The sequence below is a fragment of the Candoia aspera genome, chromosome 1, assembly GCF_035149785.1.
Source record: "Candoia aspera isolate rCanAsp1 chromosome 1, rCanAsp1.hap2, whole genome shotgun sequence".
Classification (NCBI taxonomy): Eukaryota; Metazoa; Chordata; class Lepidosauria; order Squamata; family Boidae; genus Candoia; species Candoia aspera.
The window spans coordinates 2579123-2595554 of NC_086153.1; the positions used below are offsets into that span (position 1 = coordinate 2579123).

The 16432-nt window shown below is 51.6% G+C and overlaps 2 protein-coding genes across 4 annotated transcripts in view; one reads left to right on the top strand and one right to left on the bottom strand.

Annotated features, from left to right (window-relative positions):
• Window positions 1-37: 37 nt before the first annotated feature.
• On the top strand, window positions 38-9549 carry TTC19 (tetratricopeptide repeat domain 19). Its single transcript, XM_063296111.1, has 9 exons — window positions 38-173; window positions 1357-1467; window positions 2822-2860; window positions 2997-3053; window positions 3880-3941; window positions 5661-5755; window positions 6507-6661; window positions 7286-7448; window positions 9259-9549. Exons 2-9 carry the CDS (start codon window positions 1366-1368, stop codon window positions 9453-9455), a joined length of 870 nt encoding a protein of 289 aa, XP_063152181.1. The 5' UTR covers window positions 38-173; window positions 1357-1365; the 3' UTR covers window positions 9456-9549.
• A 3422-nt stretch (window positions 9550-12971) lies between these two features.
• The window catches only part of NCOR1 (nuclear receptor corepressor 1), a 116387-nt gene continuing 112926 nt past the window's right edge, over window positions 12972-16432 (bottom strand). For all 3 annotated transcript variants that reach the window (XM_063295684.1, XM_063295667.1, XM_063295676.1), the window contains 2 exons: window positions 14738-14920; window positions 12972-13439 (listed from right to left, as the gene is read on the bottom strand). In XM_063295684.1, the coding sequence (XP_063151754.1) occupies window positions 13252-13439; window positions 14738-14920 (371 nt within the window). In that variant the 3' untranslated portion in view covers window positions 12972-13251. The remainder of the gene's footprint in view (window positions 13440-14737; window positions 14921-16432) is intronic.

Consider the following 16432-nt stretch of genomic DNA (forward strand, 5'->3'; position numbering starts at 1 on the left):
AGGGGGCAAACCGGGACCTGCCTCTCTTATCCCAACCTCTGCTGCTTTGCTGGCTTCCAGCCTTCTTCCTTTTCTCTGAAGAAGCTGCGAAGAAAGACGAGGGGGGCACAGAGGAAGGGCAGGCAAAGGCAGACGCCGAGGACGCCATCATTCTTTTGCTGAAGAAAGCCAAGGTGAGCAGAGACCCCCCGGAAGGGGAGTCGGCCCACTGGAACGTCCTCTTTGCCTCCCCCCACCTCCCAAGCAAAAGGGGTGGAGAACGAAAGCAGCTGCTGCCCCCCAGCATCGGGCTGTTTCCCGCCTTGGAGAGATTGCATGCTAAGGATTGCCTTCTCACCATCCCTGGCGCCAGGGGTGTCCGCAGAGCACGGTCAAGAATGGCAAGGTGGTGTGGCCGCTCCCTTGAGCTTTATGCCCATGCGTTGCAGACCCCCCTGCTGGGGCTCTTCAGCTGGGGGAGCCAGGGTTCGAGGCTTCAGCCGGCTCCCTGCATTCAAGGAGGGCGTCCCAGCGAGTTCTGAGGCTCTCCCGGGTTTTGGCTCCCCTGCTGTGAAGGTGGCTGGGTGTGCTGCCTCTCTTTTTTTACCCCGCTACTGTTGACTGCAAATTACACACCTGGTGTGCACGACATGAACACCCAGGGTCTTTTACTTGCTGATTTGGCATTCAGAGTTCTTCCTCGGGTGCATGTGAGAATACAGGTAGTTCTCACTTAATGACCATTCATTTAGTGACAGTTCATTGAGTGATAGACTCTCCTTATACAGGTAGACCTTGCTTAACAACTGCCCCATTTAGTGACCGTTTGAAGCTACGACGGCACTGAAAAAGTAACTTTGTGACTGATCCTCGCACTTACGACTGTCACAGCTTCCTGGGGTCACATGATCACCATTTGAGCACTTCACAGTGGACTCCCAACAATGGCGAAGCTGGAAGTGAAATTGCAAGTTGTGGTTAAGCGATGTCTCCCTTAAGAACTGTTTTGCTTAGTTGTGGTTGTTAAGCGAGGACTACCTGTACAATAGTCTAATGTAAGAAGCTGCATCAGGATAATCAGGTGCTCTTTGGGGCAGCCCTTCCCCCATTTGCAAGGTGATCCTTGGGGAGACAGGGACTGAGGCTGGAGCGCTGCGGCTGAACGCGGCTGCTCTTTCCGGCGGCGCCCGTGAATCCCTGGCTTTGCTTGGCCACCTCCTTTCCCCTGTTAAGCAGCACTCAGCAATACACGCCCTGTGGAGTATGGTACAGTTGTGTTTCAAATCTCCTGGAGTTACCAGGCAGCCTCGGCTAATTTAATCCGGCTTTTCCTCCCTCCCTTCCTTCCATCCATCCACCCATCTCTCCCACTGCAAGCTCAACATCATGAAGGGAGAACTGGAAGAAGTGGAGCGCCTCCTGCACGAGGCTGCCCGGCTCTCTCAGCAATCGGACAACAAAGCGGCAATTATTTACACGTACGATATGGTGAGTCCGGCAGTCCTTTCGGACCCTGCAGATCCTCCCGGGGATGCTTCCTCAGAAGCCCTTCTCCCCTCGTGGTTCTTCTCTGGAGTCCCTCCAGAAAAGGCCCTCGCTGAGTCCAGATGCCTCCAGATGGCCTCCTTTCGCCTAGACTGAGTTGCAGTTTTGTCTGATTGTCCAGATTTTAGTGTGTCTTTGGCAATATTCCAGTTAGGACTTCAACCTAGCTAGGGGTGAAGAAATTGCAACCCATTGGGTCATGCCTGCTACCAGCGGCAGCCTGTCGTCCTTTTCTGCCTGGGCTGCAAATGATGTTTCTGAAGGCACTCGCGTGTGTTTCGGTGAGTTTATTTACAAGGGACGCAGTTGTAAGGATCAGAGCTGGCCACACCCTTCCCCATCAGGGATGCTGGAGCTGAAGTCCAGCAGTTCTGATTGGCCTAGTGTTAGGGCAGGCCTTCTGAGAAGAAACAGCATCTCTTACTTTGTATGTCAGCAGGAATGGATTACAGGTAGTCCTCGCTTAACAACCATTCAATTAGCGACGGTTCGGACTTCTGAGTGCACTAAAACCTGACTTACAACTGGTCCTCGCACTTACGACTGTCACAGTGGCCCCGCAGTCACCTGATTGCGATTCAGGCATTTGGTAGCCGGTTCACATTAAGATCGTCGCAGCATCCCACAGTCACGGGATCGCCATTTTCAACCTTCCCGGCTGGCTTCTGGCAAGCAAAATCAATGGGGAACCACGTGATTCACTTAACAACCCCGTGGTTTGCTTAACGACCACCACAAAAATGATCATAAAGTCAAGTTGGATTCACTTAACAACCGCATCACTTAGCGACCAAAATTCCAGTCCCAATTGTGGTCATTAACATACTTGTTTCGAAGGAGTGCTTGTTAGCTGCAGTTTCTAACATGAATTTAACGAGTTGATCTCGGCAGCTGTACATCTCAGTCACTTGGTGTTCCTCTCCGTTGTCCCCAGGCAGACCATCCTTTCCTCTCCCACCTCCTTGATTTTTCCCTTTTAGGACCCAGCATCAGTAGTTCAGCCTTCTCCTCTTCTTTTTTTTTTTTAAACCAAAAAGCATGTTTCTAGTCCTTATGGTTTCTTATGCTGGGTTAGCCCACACAGTGGCCCACCAGATGACCTCAGGAAGCTCGCCAGCAGGGAAGGAGTACAGTGGCAGCCTCTAGTTTGCGGGCCCCAGCAGTTGGCATTCAGAAATGCATCGGTAGCGACCAGCGCTGGAAGAAAATGAAAGCTGCTGGTCGCTACCGATGCATTTCTGCGAGAGGGCGGCCAGAGAGAGTAAGTGACACAGCCCTTTTCCTTGGTACGTTCCAGATGGCGAACTTGGCCTTCATGAGAGGGGAGCTGGAGCATGTAAGTACATGTTAGGAGACCCACCGCTGCTCTTGGGCGTGGGACGGGGACCAGGGAGACCCCCCTTTCCAGAACCTCCTGCGGTGAGCTCCAGGCACGTCGGCTCCAAGCCTCCTTTTCCGCCTTCTCATTTCAGGCTGAAAAGCTCTTCAAAGCCACGATGAGCTACCTGCTTGCCGGGGACATGAAGCAAGTAAGTGTTTTTCTTTGCCGGGAGCCTCATCGGGGCAGTCCCAGTTGTTTTGGGTATCCCACATCCGTGTTTCTCAGCCTTGGCCACTTCAAGGGGTGTGGACTTCAACTCCCAGAATTCCCCAGCCAACTCTGGGAGTTGGTCCACACCGCTTGAAGTGGCCAAGGCTGAGAAACACTGTCCTATATCTAGAAAGGGGGGATCATGCTACTACTTGGTGCTTGGAAGCAGCAGGAGATCTGGGGGTCCCCGGGAGGAAGGAGCAGGGCAGCAGCTCGGCTCAGCTCGGCTCACAGCGGCCTTTCAAGAAGATCCAAGCTCTCCTGGTGGCCCCGAGCGGTGGGGTAGCTCTCCCCTTTCCCCAATCACGTTGGGACTGGAGAGTCTGCAATTCGACTGTGGGCAGCTCCAGTTAAGCATGACAAATATTCCAAGGGGGGTGGACTTCTGGGGTTGAACAGAGGGGCACCCCCCAGAAGGAGAGGCAAAATCACGGAGTTGGGAGGGCGGGTGGGCAGAGGGATGGGACCCCCAGGCTCTCTGAGGGATAGCAGGAGACCCTCCAGCGGGGGACCACCCTCATAGCTGAAATATCGGGTCCTTCTGCAGTTGGGAGAATGGAAGGGGGGAGGAGGAGGAGGAGGGGGTTTCAGCTCATGGTTTTTTCAGCTAGTGAATAAAGCTTCTTCCAGACTTCAAAAAGTGGGGAATGGTGTTTTCTAAGGGTTTTGTTTGTTCGTTTTGCAGTGGGTGGGGGGCATCAAGCACGCTTCCAGTAGCTAGCTTATGCCTTACAAATCCCCCACCTTTTCCCCCTATCCCCCAGGATGACAACGCTATCCTTCAGATGTCCCTGAAGCTGGCCAGCATCTATGCTGCTCAAAATCAGTAAGTCTGGAAGCAGAACAGGGTGATGAATGCCCAGTCCAGATGGTTTACTCTCCGAGGCTTCAGTAGGTCTTCCTGGCCCTTCCAAGTATCTCATTGCGTTCTTGAGATCTAGTAACCTGCCTTAAAAGCAAATAAATACTGAGAGTTCTAGGAAATGGAATTGCATGCTTAAAACAGCTTGCTTAGGTTCACCTGTGCTACAGCTGCCTTCCCCCTCCCTGGTGCACTTCATCTGTGTGTTGAGACTGCCAGCTCCCAGAATCCCATGACAGCCCCTGCCCCCAAGACTTCTGCACATATTCCCACCTTTCTTTCGGCTTGTTCGTAGATTAGGAGAATCCTCTCCCACTCTAACTAGATTTCGGATACAGGTAGTCCTCACTTAACAATTGGGACTGGAATTTTGGTTGCTAAGTGATGAGGTTGTTAAGCGAATCTGACTCGACTTTACGACCATTTTTGTGGCAGTCATTAAGCAAATCACATGGGCATTTAGCAGATCATGTGATCATTAAGCAAATCGCATGGCTCCCCATTCATTTTGCTTGCTGGAAGCCAGCTGGGAAGGTTGAAAATGGTGGTAACATGACTGTGGGATGCTGCGACAGTTGTAAGTGCGAGGACTGGTCAGAAGTCGGGGTTTTAGTGCTGTTGTAAGTCTGAACTGTTGCTAAATGAATGGTCATTAAGTGAGGACTGCCTGTATTTTCAAATGGATCAAATTAATTTGGGCAATTTACTCCTTAAAGGGACATGGGGGAGCAGGTTGTTAATGGACTGTCCCCTGAGCTGATCAACCTGGGCCACATCACCATTTTCAGAGGCTCTCCAGTGCCTCCCTTCCAACAAGGCAAGGGGGCCTTTTCAGTGGTGGCCCCCTAACTTTGGAATGCTTTCCTTGGAGTGTTTTCATGGTCAGCAACATTTCTGTTTAATTCTCCAGGGCTTTTCTATATCAATGTTTTAAACTTTTTCTGTTTAGGATTGCTCAATTTACAAGTTATAGCTGTAGGACATGAGCCCTCTTCCTGAGAGCCTTTTTTTAGAGCGTTTGAGACGCTGCCCTTGGTCTCGTGGGCTGACTTGGCTTGGTTGAAGATGATTAACCCATTCTGCATTGAATTACCACAGAGGTTTTACTCAATCATCTACTCCAGATATTGTGCACATTGTGGTGAATTGTGGTGGGAATAAATAAGTAAACGCCCTGTGATGCGGCGGGATCGGAAGGTTGCAGAGCAAGAAACTTTTTTTTTTCTTTTTAAGCCGATGCTCAACTGAGAAGCGATGGTGGGAAATAAGACCTTTTGCCTCTTAACGTTTGGAATTTATGCAATAATTATAGAATGCGTGTGTACATGTACACACAGACACACACATTTTATAATTATGGCATCAATGTATATGTAGTCTATTTTATGTAGAGATATATTTATCTGTATCTATCATCTCTCATCTATCTACAGTATCATCTATCTCTCATCTCTATCCTCCATCACCTTTATCCTCCATCATCTCTATCCATCATCTCTATCATCCACCATCTCTATCATCTCATCTCTTATCTCTTATCATCTCTATCTATCATCATCATCTCTCTCTCTAGAGAGGGAGATAAAAGATATTTGAAAAAAAACCACATCTCTTTAGTTATAAAACTTGAACCCCCAAAGGAATCTTGAATAAAACTTTCCCTATTTTATTTTGGTTGGGCAGGGACAAACTAGCCCTGGCTGGCTATCAGTTCTGCATCCTGACGCTGGAGGAGAAGATTGCCAAGCAGAAGGAGCAGCCCGCGGACACCTTGCCAGGTGCAGGGCGCTGTGGGGCACTCAGACCCGCTTGCCTTCAGCCTGACACTCTTGAGTATTTGCTGATTTGGCTTGAGGTTGGGGTGGACCTTCTGGGGATTACCCTTAATGGTATTAGTGGCGGGGGGGGGGGGGGGGGGAGAGTGGCCCGAGGGCCGGGGGGAGGGAGGGAGGGGGAGAGACGGGCTGTGTGAACGGAGACAGGGCTTTCCATTCTTTGGGGGCGATCAGACTCCTTTCAACAAAAGCGTAGGCCCGCTCCAGATAGCCTCCTCCGAGCGGTCTCCTCACATCACAAAAAAACAGGTTTCAGGGCTGAGTATGTCTCTGGGGCTGCAGGTTGCCCACCCCACTCCCCCCTTTCAGGGCCTTTCTCAATCCATGTCACAGCAGCAAAACCATTTAAAACCATTTAAAATCCAACCGCGTCCGCATTGCCGGTGTGATTCTCATGGGCTTAAGCTTTTTTTTTTCTGTTCGATCCCACCTTTTTGAGGAGTTCCCCTATGGAGCAGGGGATTCAGCCACTCTTGCCCTGCTGGGCCAGCTAGATTTGACAGACTGAGGTGGCTCGGGGCCCCCCCTTGGCCATCTTGACTGAAGGCACCGAGGAACCCCCAACCGGGTACCCTCCAAACGTGCTGGACTTCGCGTGGGGCCACCTGGGCGCGGAGGGGCCGGGGGGAGGGCACTAGGCCTAATCCAGGCCGGGCCTGGGCTTGCGTCACGCTCCCTTCCCCTCTTGCTCCAGAGGAAGAGAGGGTCAACACCCACCTTCTGCTCGCAATGAGCTTTGACTCCTACGGCCGCTACCTGCTGGCACACAGTCAGGCGGCGCTGGCCCAGACGATGTACGAACGCGCCCTGCAGATCGCGGTGGAGGTTAATGGGGAGACGCACCCCCAGGTGAGCGCTGGGGGATCCGGGGGCTCGCAGGGTTCAGGGCGGGGGTGGGGGTTCGTTTGGCCTGGAATTCAACTTCCGGGCGGGCGTGTGTGCAGAAGGCGTTCCGTTCTTGCCTTTCCAGACAGAAAAGCAGCAGCAGCGAGGATGGTTTCCTCTCCCTTTTCTAGAGAGAGGCCAGCTTGGCGTCAGGGCAAAGGCGCTGCACTGGAAACCGGGCGGCTGGGTGCCACAGCCCTCTCTTTGGCACCGAAGGCGCCTGGGGGCTTTGGGCCCTTTGTTCTCTCTCGGGCCAGCCCACCTTGCAGGGTGGTGGTGGGGAAGATGGCGGGGCGGGATGGACATCTAATAAAATACATAAACGGCATGGCTAAGGCTGGACGGGCTCCTTCGCCTCAAGAAGCCTGGCCTTTTTCTGTTTCCTGAGCTGGCCTGGTAGAGAAGCGGGGGTCTCCCGTGACCACCTGTGCCACTCTCCCGCTGATCGAGAGCGGTGATGGGCAACCCCCTCACTAAGCCGCCTTCGGTGCTGCTTTCAACCCAGAATTGTCCCGTTCAGGAAACGGCTTTGGAGCTCCTTTGCTTACTGTTTTCCTTCCGGCCTGGTTTTCCTTCCTCCTGGCCCAGACCGTGGTGGTGATGAGCGACTTGGCAACGGCTTTGGACTCTCAAGGGCGCTACGACGAAGCCTACGCCCACGTGAGCCGGGCAGCAGAACTGGCCCAGCAGACCAAGCACCCGGATGCCCACGTGATCTCGAGTAACCTGGCTGGAATCCTGATACATAAAGGTAGAGGTGGCGGGGCAGGGAGGGGGACGCGGGGGGAACCGCACCCACCGAGCCACCCTCAGGAAAGCCCATGAGGATGCAGACAGACTGCCAAGACTCGTCCTTGCCACGTTCCCCCTTGGCATTTTATGCGGGGTACAGAGGCGTGTTCGTCAGGCCTATCAAGTGGAGAGAGTAGCTGCCAGCAGTTGGCATCTTGTTGTGCCCATGAGCCACACTTAATGTTATTGGGGAGTAGAGCAGAGGTGGCCATGTGGCCAAGGTTTGACTTCTTTCACTGTGAAATGTTTACAGGTAGTCCTCACTTAACAACATTCATTTAGTGATGGTTTGGACTTAACAACAGTGCTGACTTACAACCAATCCTCACACTTATGACCGTTGCAGCATACCCGCAGTCACGTGATCACGATTTGGGTGCTTGGCAACCAGTTTGCCTTTACAACTGTCACAGCATCCCGCGGTCGTGAGATCACCATTTTCGACCTTCCCAGCCAGCTTCCGGCAAGCAAAATCAATGGGGAACTGTGTGATTTGCTTAATGACCACATGATCCGCTTAATGACTGGTGCAAAAAAGGTCATAAAATCAGGTTAGATTTGCTTAATGACTGCTTCGCTTAGCAACTGAAATTCCAGTCCCAATTGTGGTCATTAAGTGAGGACTACCTGTACTTTGCCCAGCTGAGCAAAAACCACTAGCTGATTTTGTCTGATCTGGGGGGGTGGGACACTAAGCAGGGTTGAGCATCCAACATCCTTGGATGGGCCACCACCAGGAAATCCCAGAGTGGCTGGGAAGAGTGGAAAGTCAAAAAAACTCCCTGGGAGAAGGCGGTAGCGAACCGCTTGTGTGTGGTTGCCATGAAAACTGCAGACACGTGTCCAAGAGGCTACCAGGAGTCAAGGCGACAAGGGGAATGCAGGGAACTTTCCAAGAGATAAAATATGCCCTTCTGGGCTCTCACATGTAAACCCCGCCCCCATGTTGCTTGAGGGAGGGAGGGAGGGAGTCATCATGAAGTTGGAAGGGGCCAGTGAAGCCATCAAGCCCACCCCCTTCTCAGTCCAGAAATCCAGGTGAAATAATTCCGGGCAGATGGCTGTCTGGCCTGCGCTGGGATGCCTTCAGCGAATGGGAGCCCGCTGCTGCTCTGGGTCCCTGACCTCGAGGTGGAACCCGTGTTCCTGTAGCCCAAATCCCTTTTTGTGTCCTGCCCTCCGAACAAGGAGAGAATCCATCTTTTTCTCCGTACGGTCCGTCTGTTTACCTCCACCAATTTAGCTTAGGGATATACGCAGCTAAAATACCTGCCTACCCCTCTCCTGTTCATCCTGGCCTGTAGTTCCTGCTCCATCTTCTCCTGCCCGTTTCTCAATGTAAGTTTTTCCCTGGCTTGGAGAGGGGGGTCTTTTGGGGGGGATTGGTGTCCCCAAATCAATCTTGACTCCCTGGACAAGTCCCTGCATTTTTCTCGGTGACATTTTTGGAAGCGGTTTGCCCTTGTCGTCTCTTTCCTGGGGCTGGGAGGGAGGGACTGGCCCAAAGTCACCCAGCTGGCTTTGTGCCTAAGGCAGGATTAGAACTCGCATCTCCTGGTTTCTAGCCTGGTGCCTTTAACCCAGTGTTTCCCAAGGCTGGCCACTTTAAGATGGGTGGACTTCAACTCCCAGCAGGGCTGGCTGGGGAATTCTGGGAGTTGAAGTCCACCCATCTTAAAGTGGCCAGCCTTGGGAAACACTGCTTTAACCACTACACCAAATGGTCTCTCTCAGCCTCTTACTTTTTTCCCCTATTTCCACAAATGCAGGAGATTATTCACAGGCCAGGCAAGTGTTCAAAGCCGCCCTGGAACAGGCTGAGAAGTCTGGGGACGGCTTCTCCGTCAGATACATCGAGAAGGAACTGGCTCAGCTGGCCAAGAGGAAGAGGACGCAATCGAAAGCGAGTGCCAACGTGCAGGGGGTGGACGCGGGCAAGGCTGGCGCAGAAGGGGAGAGGGACTGACAGCGGCCGTTTCCTGCAGTTGCCTTGTCAGAACTGCAAGACGCTCTTCTTTCCGGCTGCAAGGGCGATGCACTGCGGACCGCGCGGGGCGGCCCACGAGCTGCACCATGCCCAAGAGAAAGGGGAAGGGCACGCATGGGACCCCAGCAGAGCTGGAGTGCAAAGTGTGAGAAGGGTGAACCTGGGTTCTAGAGCCCTTGGACTCCAGGGGAAAGCCCCAGTTTGGATCTCCGCCCCAAATAAAATAGGTATCTGCAGCTTAAGCCACAAAGCTCTCTTTATTTCCCACCCATCCGAGTGGCACTGATCGAGGCCTGCGAAAGGGCACCTGGCTGGTGCTAACTAGGACGAAACCTGCGGTAGGCAGAAAAGATAGGCAGGGACCGCCGGGGGAGAGGTTCGCCTGTGAATTCTTCCCTCCCTTTGCTGCCCAGAAGCTCCAATGCTGATCTCGGGAACTGGTCACTCCTGTGCGCGTTCCAGGCACCACTCAGCAGCAAATCACAGTTTGCAGAAAGAGGATCCAGGCTCGATCCCTGGGGTGGATGTATCCGAGAAGGGGGTCAAAGCTTGAGAGAGCAGCTGCGGCTGTGGGATCGAAGCCCTGCCCTGTGCATGATGCAAGGGAAAGGTCTGGGGCCAGGTCTGGGATGGTCTCCAAGCACAAAAATCCTGTAATGGCCCTGCTGGTGAGCAGACCACTCTTCCCAAACCTCCAGATGCTTAGAACTCTTTAAGGTAGTGTTTCTCAACCTCGGCGCCTTTAAGATGTGTGGACTTCAACTCCCAGAATCCCCTAGCCAGCATCGCTGGCTGGGGGATTCTGGGAGTTGAAGTCCACACATCTTAAAGGCGCCAAGGTTGAGAAACACTGCTTTAATGTGCAATTACCGTGCCTTTTTCTGCTGCCCATGAGAAAGGCAGGGCCTGGCCACACAGGGAAGAAACTTAAGATTTACTCAAGAGGCCCCCTTGCTTATTCTGGGCACAGCCATGATGGAATGGAACCCATCTTCCTTCTGCCCACACTGGCTTGCGGATTTCAAAGCCCCCCTTTCCAGCCTCCTCCCCTTTCCGCTCCCCTGAGAAAAGACGGGCTGCAGGAAGCACCACAAACCTCCCTTTTTTTTTATTTGATTGGTCTGAATCGTAGAAGTCACCATTTTACTCAAGGCATGGGCATCAACAGAACAGGAAGATACGGCAACACTCAGGACGCCTCGCCTCCCCTCCCCAAAATATTAAAATCTGCGGAACATACCAGGGTGGAAAACAGCAGGGATTGGAAATCGACAGAAAGCAGAATTAAGCCTTCCACCTCCCAAACCAGGACACGTTACCGGAGACACAGCGACCGACATTTTGCGGCGCAGAGCAGGCTGTTGAAAAACAACCACATGGCCTTCCCTGGAATCTTACGGAAAAATTCCACTGTGGTCTTGGGTGATGTTTTCCTACCAGGCTTCGCAAGGTCTGCAGTCTCCTGAATTTCACAGGAACAAAACCTCGTCCGCTGAGCAGCGACGGGAGAGTTTGCAAACGACAGGTTTGCAAGGAAAAGCAAGCACGCTTTTGCCTTCTGGCCTATGCAGGGGGCCGGAAAGAAGTCCCGTTGCCCATCTGCTGGCGTCTGGCCGTACCTTTTGTCTGCAGCGCCTTTCGAGGTCCCATTAACGGGGAAGCTGTTCAAGAGGGAACACAAGCTCTGCGTCCCATTTTTTCCCCCTACAGGACTGAAATCCTCAATGCTACTAACCAGGTACAGAGCCCAGTGGAATCTATGGAGGTTGTTCTTTTTTTCTTTTTTCTTTTTGTCCAGCCCTGGATGAAGGCTGGAAAGCATTTCTTACACAGGCAACACCGTATTGGGATGAAATGACAAACACCGGTGCAGTTGCTAAAAAGGAAGTGAATTCACAGCTTTGTATAACTCAAGGCAACTCCCCTCAACTCGGGAGGCGACTACAACTCCCATCCGCACAGCCGTGGGGGTGGGGATAAGGTTCCTGGTGGGCCCCAGACTGTGGGAGGCTGTGATTCCCTTTGCAGCTTTTCTTGTTTGAGCAAGAAGTCCCTAAGCCAATGTTTCCCAACCTCAACAGTATTTAAGAAGTGTGGACTTCGACCCCCAGAATTCCCTAGCCAGCATGCATGCTGGCTAGGGAATTCTGGGAGTTGAAGTCCACTCCTCTTAAAAGTTGCTGAGGTTGGGAGACACTGCCCTAAAAATTTGACACTGCTATCCCATGATGACGGATCACCGGAGGGCAATTTGAGCCTTTTCTCGTGGGGTGGGGGGAGGACAAGGAGCACATACAGCTTAGATTTATCCTTAAATTCAGCTTTTTTTGTTTGTTTGTTTGTTTAGATTCTCCAAAGACTGACCCGGTCCAAGATGCTAACGCTTTAACAAAGCTTTTCGCTGTTACACTAAATGGTTTCAAACAGAACATACTTGTAGCCTCAAATGCACGCCAGAGCCCACCCGTGTGGTGGTCACAGTGTCGTTTCAACCAAAAAGCAACAAAAATGTGGGAAATTCTCTTGGTGAGGCAAACCAAACTGGCGAAGCGAGAGCCACATTTGACAGAACCCGAAGCTTGTTTTTCCGGGAAGAAATGTTAGCAGTGATGCAGAGCCTTCTGTCCAAGGAATTACTTGGCATGGCTGCCGCTGAAGACCAAAAGCTGATTTCAAGTCAGCAAATAAGGTCCAAAGCAGGGGACGCTCTGGGAGAAAGACAGGAGGGGAGACGATAATCTATTGGCGGGGGAGTTGAAAAAGCAACTCAGTTGGGGCTGAGATCAAAGAGCAGGTGGGAGAAAGAGACCTCACCATTATAGATATATCCCCATGCAGTGGCATCTTCAGTTTTGCCAAACAAAACCCACTGTACTGGGGGGAAAAAAAGTTACAGCATGGCATAATCATTAAAAAGATCTCGTTATTCCAGCAGACCAGAGACTTAAAATATACAGAATTCATGAAGGGGTCAGTTTCAGAATAAAAATGCTTTCCACAAGGTTTTTAACAACCACAGAAAGGGGGCAAAGTGTTTAGAGTTGGGGGCGAAGCGCTGGAGAGCAAGAAGCAGGGTGCTACGTGCAGACAGACGGAGGGGAGGGAGGACGGCACAAACGGGCTGAGCATAATCGTCCCCTGAAAGGGAGGGGAGATGCACAAAGGTCTCTCTTTCTCCCCCCCCCCCATTTCTACAGGCAGATGCAAAAGATGCGTCCTCTTGGTTGTCCCGCAAAGGTTAGGCAGAGTCTAACTCTTGAGACAAGGCCTTTAAAAATATATATATAAAGTGACCCCAAAAGTTTACAACAATGATTTGAACACCAGAAATTCTAGCAAGGCGGGGGGGGGGGCAGAGGGGAAACACACGTCGAAAAAGTTACTCTATTTACATAAGAATGATTTTTTTTTTTCCTTTTCTTAGAGACATTATGTTACGGCTCTCTTTACAAATAAGGATGTTGCTCAGGAATACATCCTCTCTCTCTCTCTCTCTCTCTCTTTTTTTAAAAAAACCTCTTTACATATTTATCTTCAGGACGCTGACTCCCCTTGCAGCTCGCGCAGAAAGGAATCCTCCTCCGAGCGGATTGCTCCAATAAACAGATTCCTGCAACTTCTTCATCTCCCGAAAGCCCCCTTTGACAGTCTCTGGTGACTTGCTGCATTTAAAAAAGGCAGCGACACCCTAAACCCAACTGGCTTCCAACTTCCCTGCTGAATTAATGTCTGTCTGTCTGTCTGTCTGTCTGAAGAAAGCATGCCCTTTCCCGTTTCAGTCGTCGCTGTCCGAAAGAGTCTCGTACTGGGCGGAGAGCAGGGGCGCGGGCTCACGCTCCCACGTCCTGCTGGGCTGATGCGCCGCGGCCTGGCTGGCCGTCGGGGGGGCGCAGGCCATCGAGGTGGGGGGCGTGCTGCTCAGCATCCGCATCGTCAGTGGGTTGTACGGGAACTGCGTCGATCCTGGCGGGAGGCAGGGAGGGAAAGAGGAAAGGGACAGCGTTGAAAAGGCTCCCGTCCTCCCATCCCAGGCCGCAACGGGGCAGCCTGTAACGCCTCTTCCGCCGGAAGCTGGCCGAACCCAAGGCCGAACGAACTGGGCTTAGGACGTGCAAAGACCGGTGGTGGCAGGGCGCAGGATGCCAACGGGCTTTCTTCCCCCCTTTGAGACGGAAGGAGACTGCTGTCCTTGCACCCTACTTCTACTCTGCTTCCAGCCAGGGTTGCTGCCTGCATGGGACAGGGGTTGCCCCCGCTTACCCCTCAGTCCATTTCACCCTCTCCCCACTGCAAGAAGGGCCCTCCAGAGAGCATGCAATTCACCAGGCAATGTGGAGTGCTCTCCCCAAAGGGAAATCTCCCCCGACTTTGCGAAAGACCCGTGTTTGGTCTTCCACAAGATCAAGGTTCCCCCGACTGTACCGCCCGCCTGCCGAACCAGGAAAGGCCGCAGAGATGCTGAGCCCGCTGGTCGGAGGGGAAGGGACCTTCTGGGGGTCCAGACGGTTGCCAACTTCCGAAGACAATTTCCCTAGAGTGTCCGTGGGGGTTTCCTTCTGATTTCCCAGGGGAAATGCAACTTTTAAAGGAAGAACTTCGGGATGAGATGGAGACTGTAATGAGGACGCATCCTTGGGGAAAGAAGGAGGTCCCTGAGCTGGGGCAAGGAGAATGTGTGAATGAGCTCACAGTCTTCACTGTTATCCATTCAAACGCTTCTACGACAGTTCTCTGGGTGATGCCCTAGTTCAGCGTTTCTCAGCCTTGGCAACTTTAAGACGGGTGGACTTCAACTCCATGCTAGCTGGGGAATTCTGGGAGTTGAAGTCCACCCGTCTTAAAGTTGCCAAAGCTGAGAAACACTGCTGCGTTTTCTTTTAATCCATTCAATCGTGTCCGATTCTCGGAGACTGCCTGGACAAGTCCCTGCAGTTTTCTTGGCAAGGTTTTTCAGAAGGGGTTTGCCATTGCCTCCTTCCCAGGGCTGAAAGAAAGTGACTGGCCCAAGGTCACCCAGCTGGCTTTGTGCCCAAGGCAGGACTAGAACTCACATTCTCCCGGTTTCTAGCCCGGTGCCTTAACCACTAAACCAAACTGGCTCTCTATTTAATAGTCATTTTGTTCTGAAGATGGTATTCTTGTAATGTTAAGATGACCCAGCAAAGCCTCTTTAAAAATAGGGTTCTAAAAACCTGCACCACCCACTTTGGGCTGCCCACGCTCACACAGACACACACCAGACTTGTGACGGCTCAGCTCACCTGTCGAGGAGGGCCGGTCTTCCCATGACCATGCCGGGGTCTGCCGGTGATAGTCCCCTTCCGAATGCACCGAGGAGACCGAGGAAGGCCGCTCCGTTCCCAGGTAGCCTTGACCAGGAATCGGGGACTTGGACTTCCTGCTGCCGGATTTGCCCATCAGCTTCTGCTTGCTGACTCCCCCACCTAGAAAAGGAGGTGGAATCGAGCAGCGTTAATCTGTGGAACTTGCTGCCTCAAGACAGGGTGACGGTTGTGAACTTGGATTTCTTTGAGCGGTGAGATTGGGATGTTCGTGGAATCTGGAGTATGTTGGCCTCCAAATACCAGATGCAGGAGAACAGTGGTGGGAAAGCATCTCCTGCTTCTGGGCATCCCAGAGGCATCTGGCTGGCCCCTGGGAGAAACAGATGCTGGATTAACAGGAGCCTTGGCCAGTCCTGTGAGGCGGCTCCTCAGCTCTCCGCTGGGCTTTCATTCTAGGTGTACAGATGGGTCGGGTCGTAGCAAAGGAGGGAACAAAGGCATCAGGTCACCCAAGAGACGGGAACTTGGGAGTCCAGGGAGGTAGGCTTTGGGAGTCCCTTGAACGCAGGCTCCTCTTAGTAAACCAGGCATAGGTTTACCCGCCAGGGAAACTCAAGGGAGGCCCTTTGGACCAAGGGCTATCTCGGCTGAAGGGCCCTCAAGGGGGAAACTGGGTACATGCTGGAGAAAAAAGTAACGCATGTATTTGGCAAATATCCTTTTAATTTAATTTTATTTATTTATAAATTTATTCACCGCCCATCTCTGCCTCTCTAACACAGTGTTTTTCAATCTTGGGCACTTGAAGGTGTGTGGACTTCAACTCCCAGGATTCCTCAGCCAGCCTTGCTTGCTTTTCAAACTTGGCCAAGTTTGAAAAACACTGGTCTAAGCCAATGTGAAATATGAATGACAAATTGCTAGCCAGATGTCTGTGCTTGACTGCATCTAATTATCTGATATTACACAGTAATGATCAGCCACATCTTTTCAGCAGTATATTACAGGTGGTCCTCGACTTACGACCATTTTGTTTAATGACAGTCTGAAGTTAAAACAGTCTCAGAATGGGTGCTTTTCAGCCTGTAAAGCACTTCCAAGCATTACAAAATGTCACACACACACACACCCATGGTCACATGATGGCATTTCGGGCGCTTGGCAACCAGCTCACATTTATGACCAGTTGCAGTGTCCTATGGTCATGTGACCGCGCTGTGTGACTTTTTTGCCATTTTCTGGCAAAAAACACCCATTGGGGAAGCTGGATTTGCTTAACAACCCTGGTGATTTGCTTAACAACTGCCATGAAAATGGTCATAAAATCAGGTCCAATCACATGGTGACTCGACTTACAACCACAATGACTTATGAGGGGAATTCCAGTCCCAATTGTAATAGTAAGTTGAGGACTACCGGTGTTTACTACAGCAGGTCCCCGGTGTAAGAACGTCACTCTAGTTAAGAACGGACTGCCATAAAGACTAGTATATCAAAAATTCAAGTTAAGTACAATGTTTCAGATTAAATACACAATACTACTTTGTGTATTATTGTGTTTAAGATGTTTTAGTGTATTTGGAAGTGTTTCTTGAGTGTTTTTTATGCACAGAAAGGTAAAATATATACTACATACTAAGACAAACATTTGACTAACTGATGCTAAAAAAC

What these genes read in the sequence shown, in the direction of transcription:
- TTC19 (XM_063296111.1), top strand. Translation starts at nt 1,366, where the DNA reads ATGAAGGGAGAACTGGAAGAAGTGGAGCGCCTCCTGCACGAGGCTGCC. An exon ending in TTATTTACACGTACGATATG is followed by an intron (nt 1,468 to 2,821) that starts GTGAGTCCGGCA and finishes GGTACGTTCCAG; the next exon opens with ATGGCGAACTTGGCCTTCAT. An exon ending in TTGCCGGGGACATGAAGCAA is followed by an intron (nt 3,054 to 3,879) that starts GTAAGTGTTTTT and finishes CCTATCCCCCAG; the next exon opens with GATGACAACGCTATCCTTCA.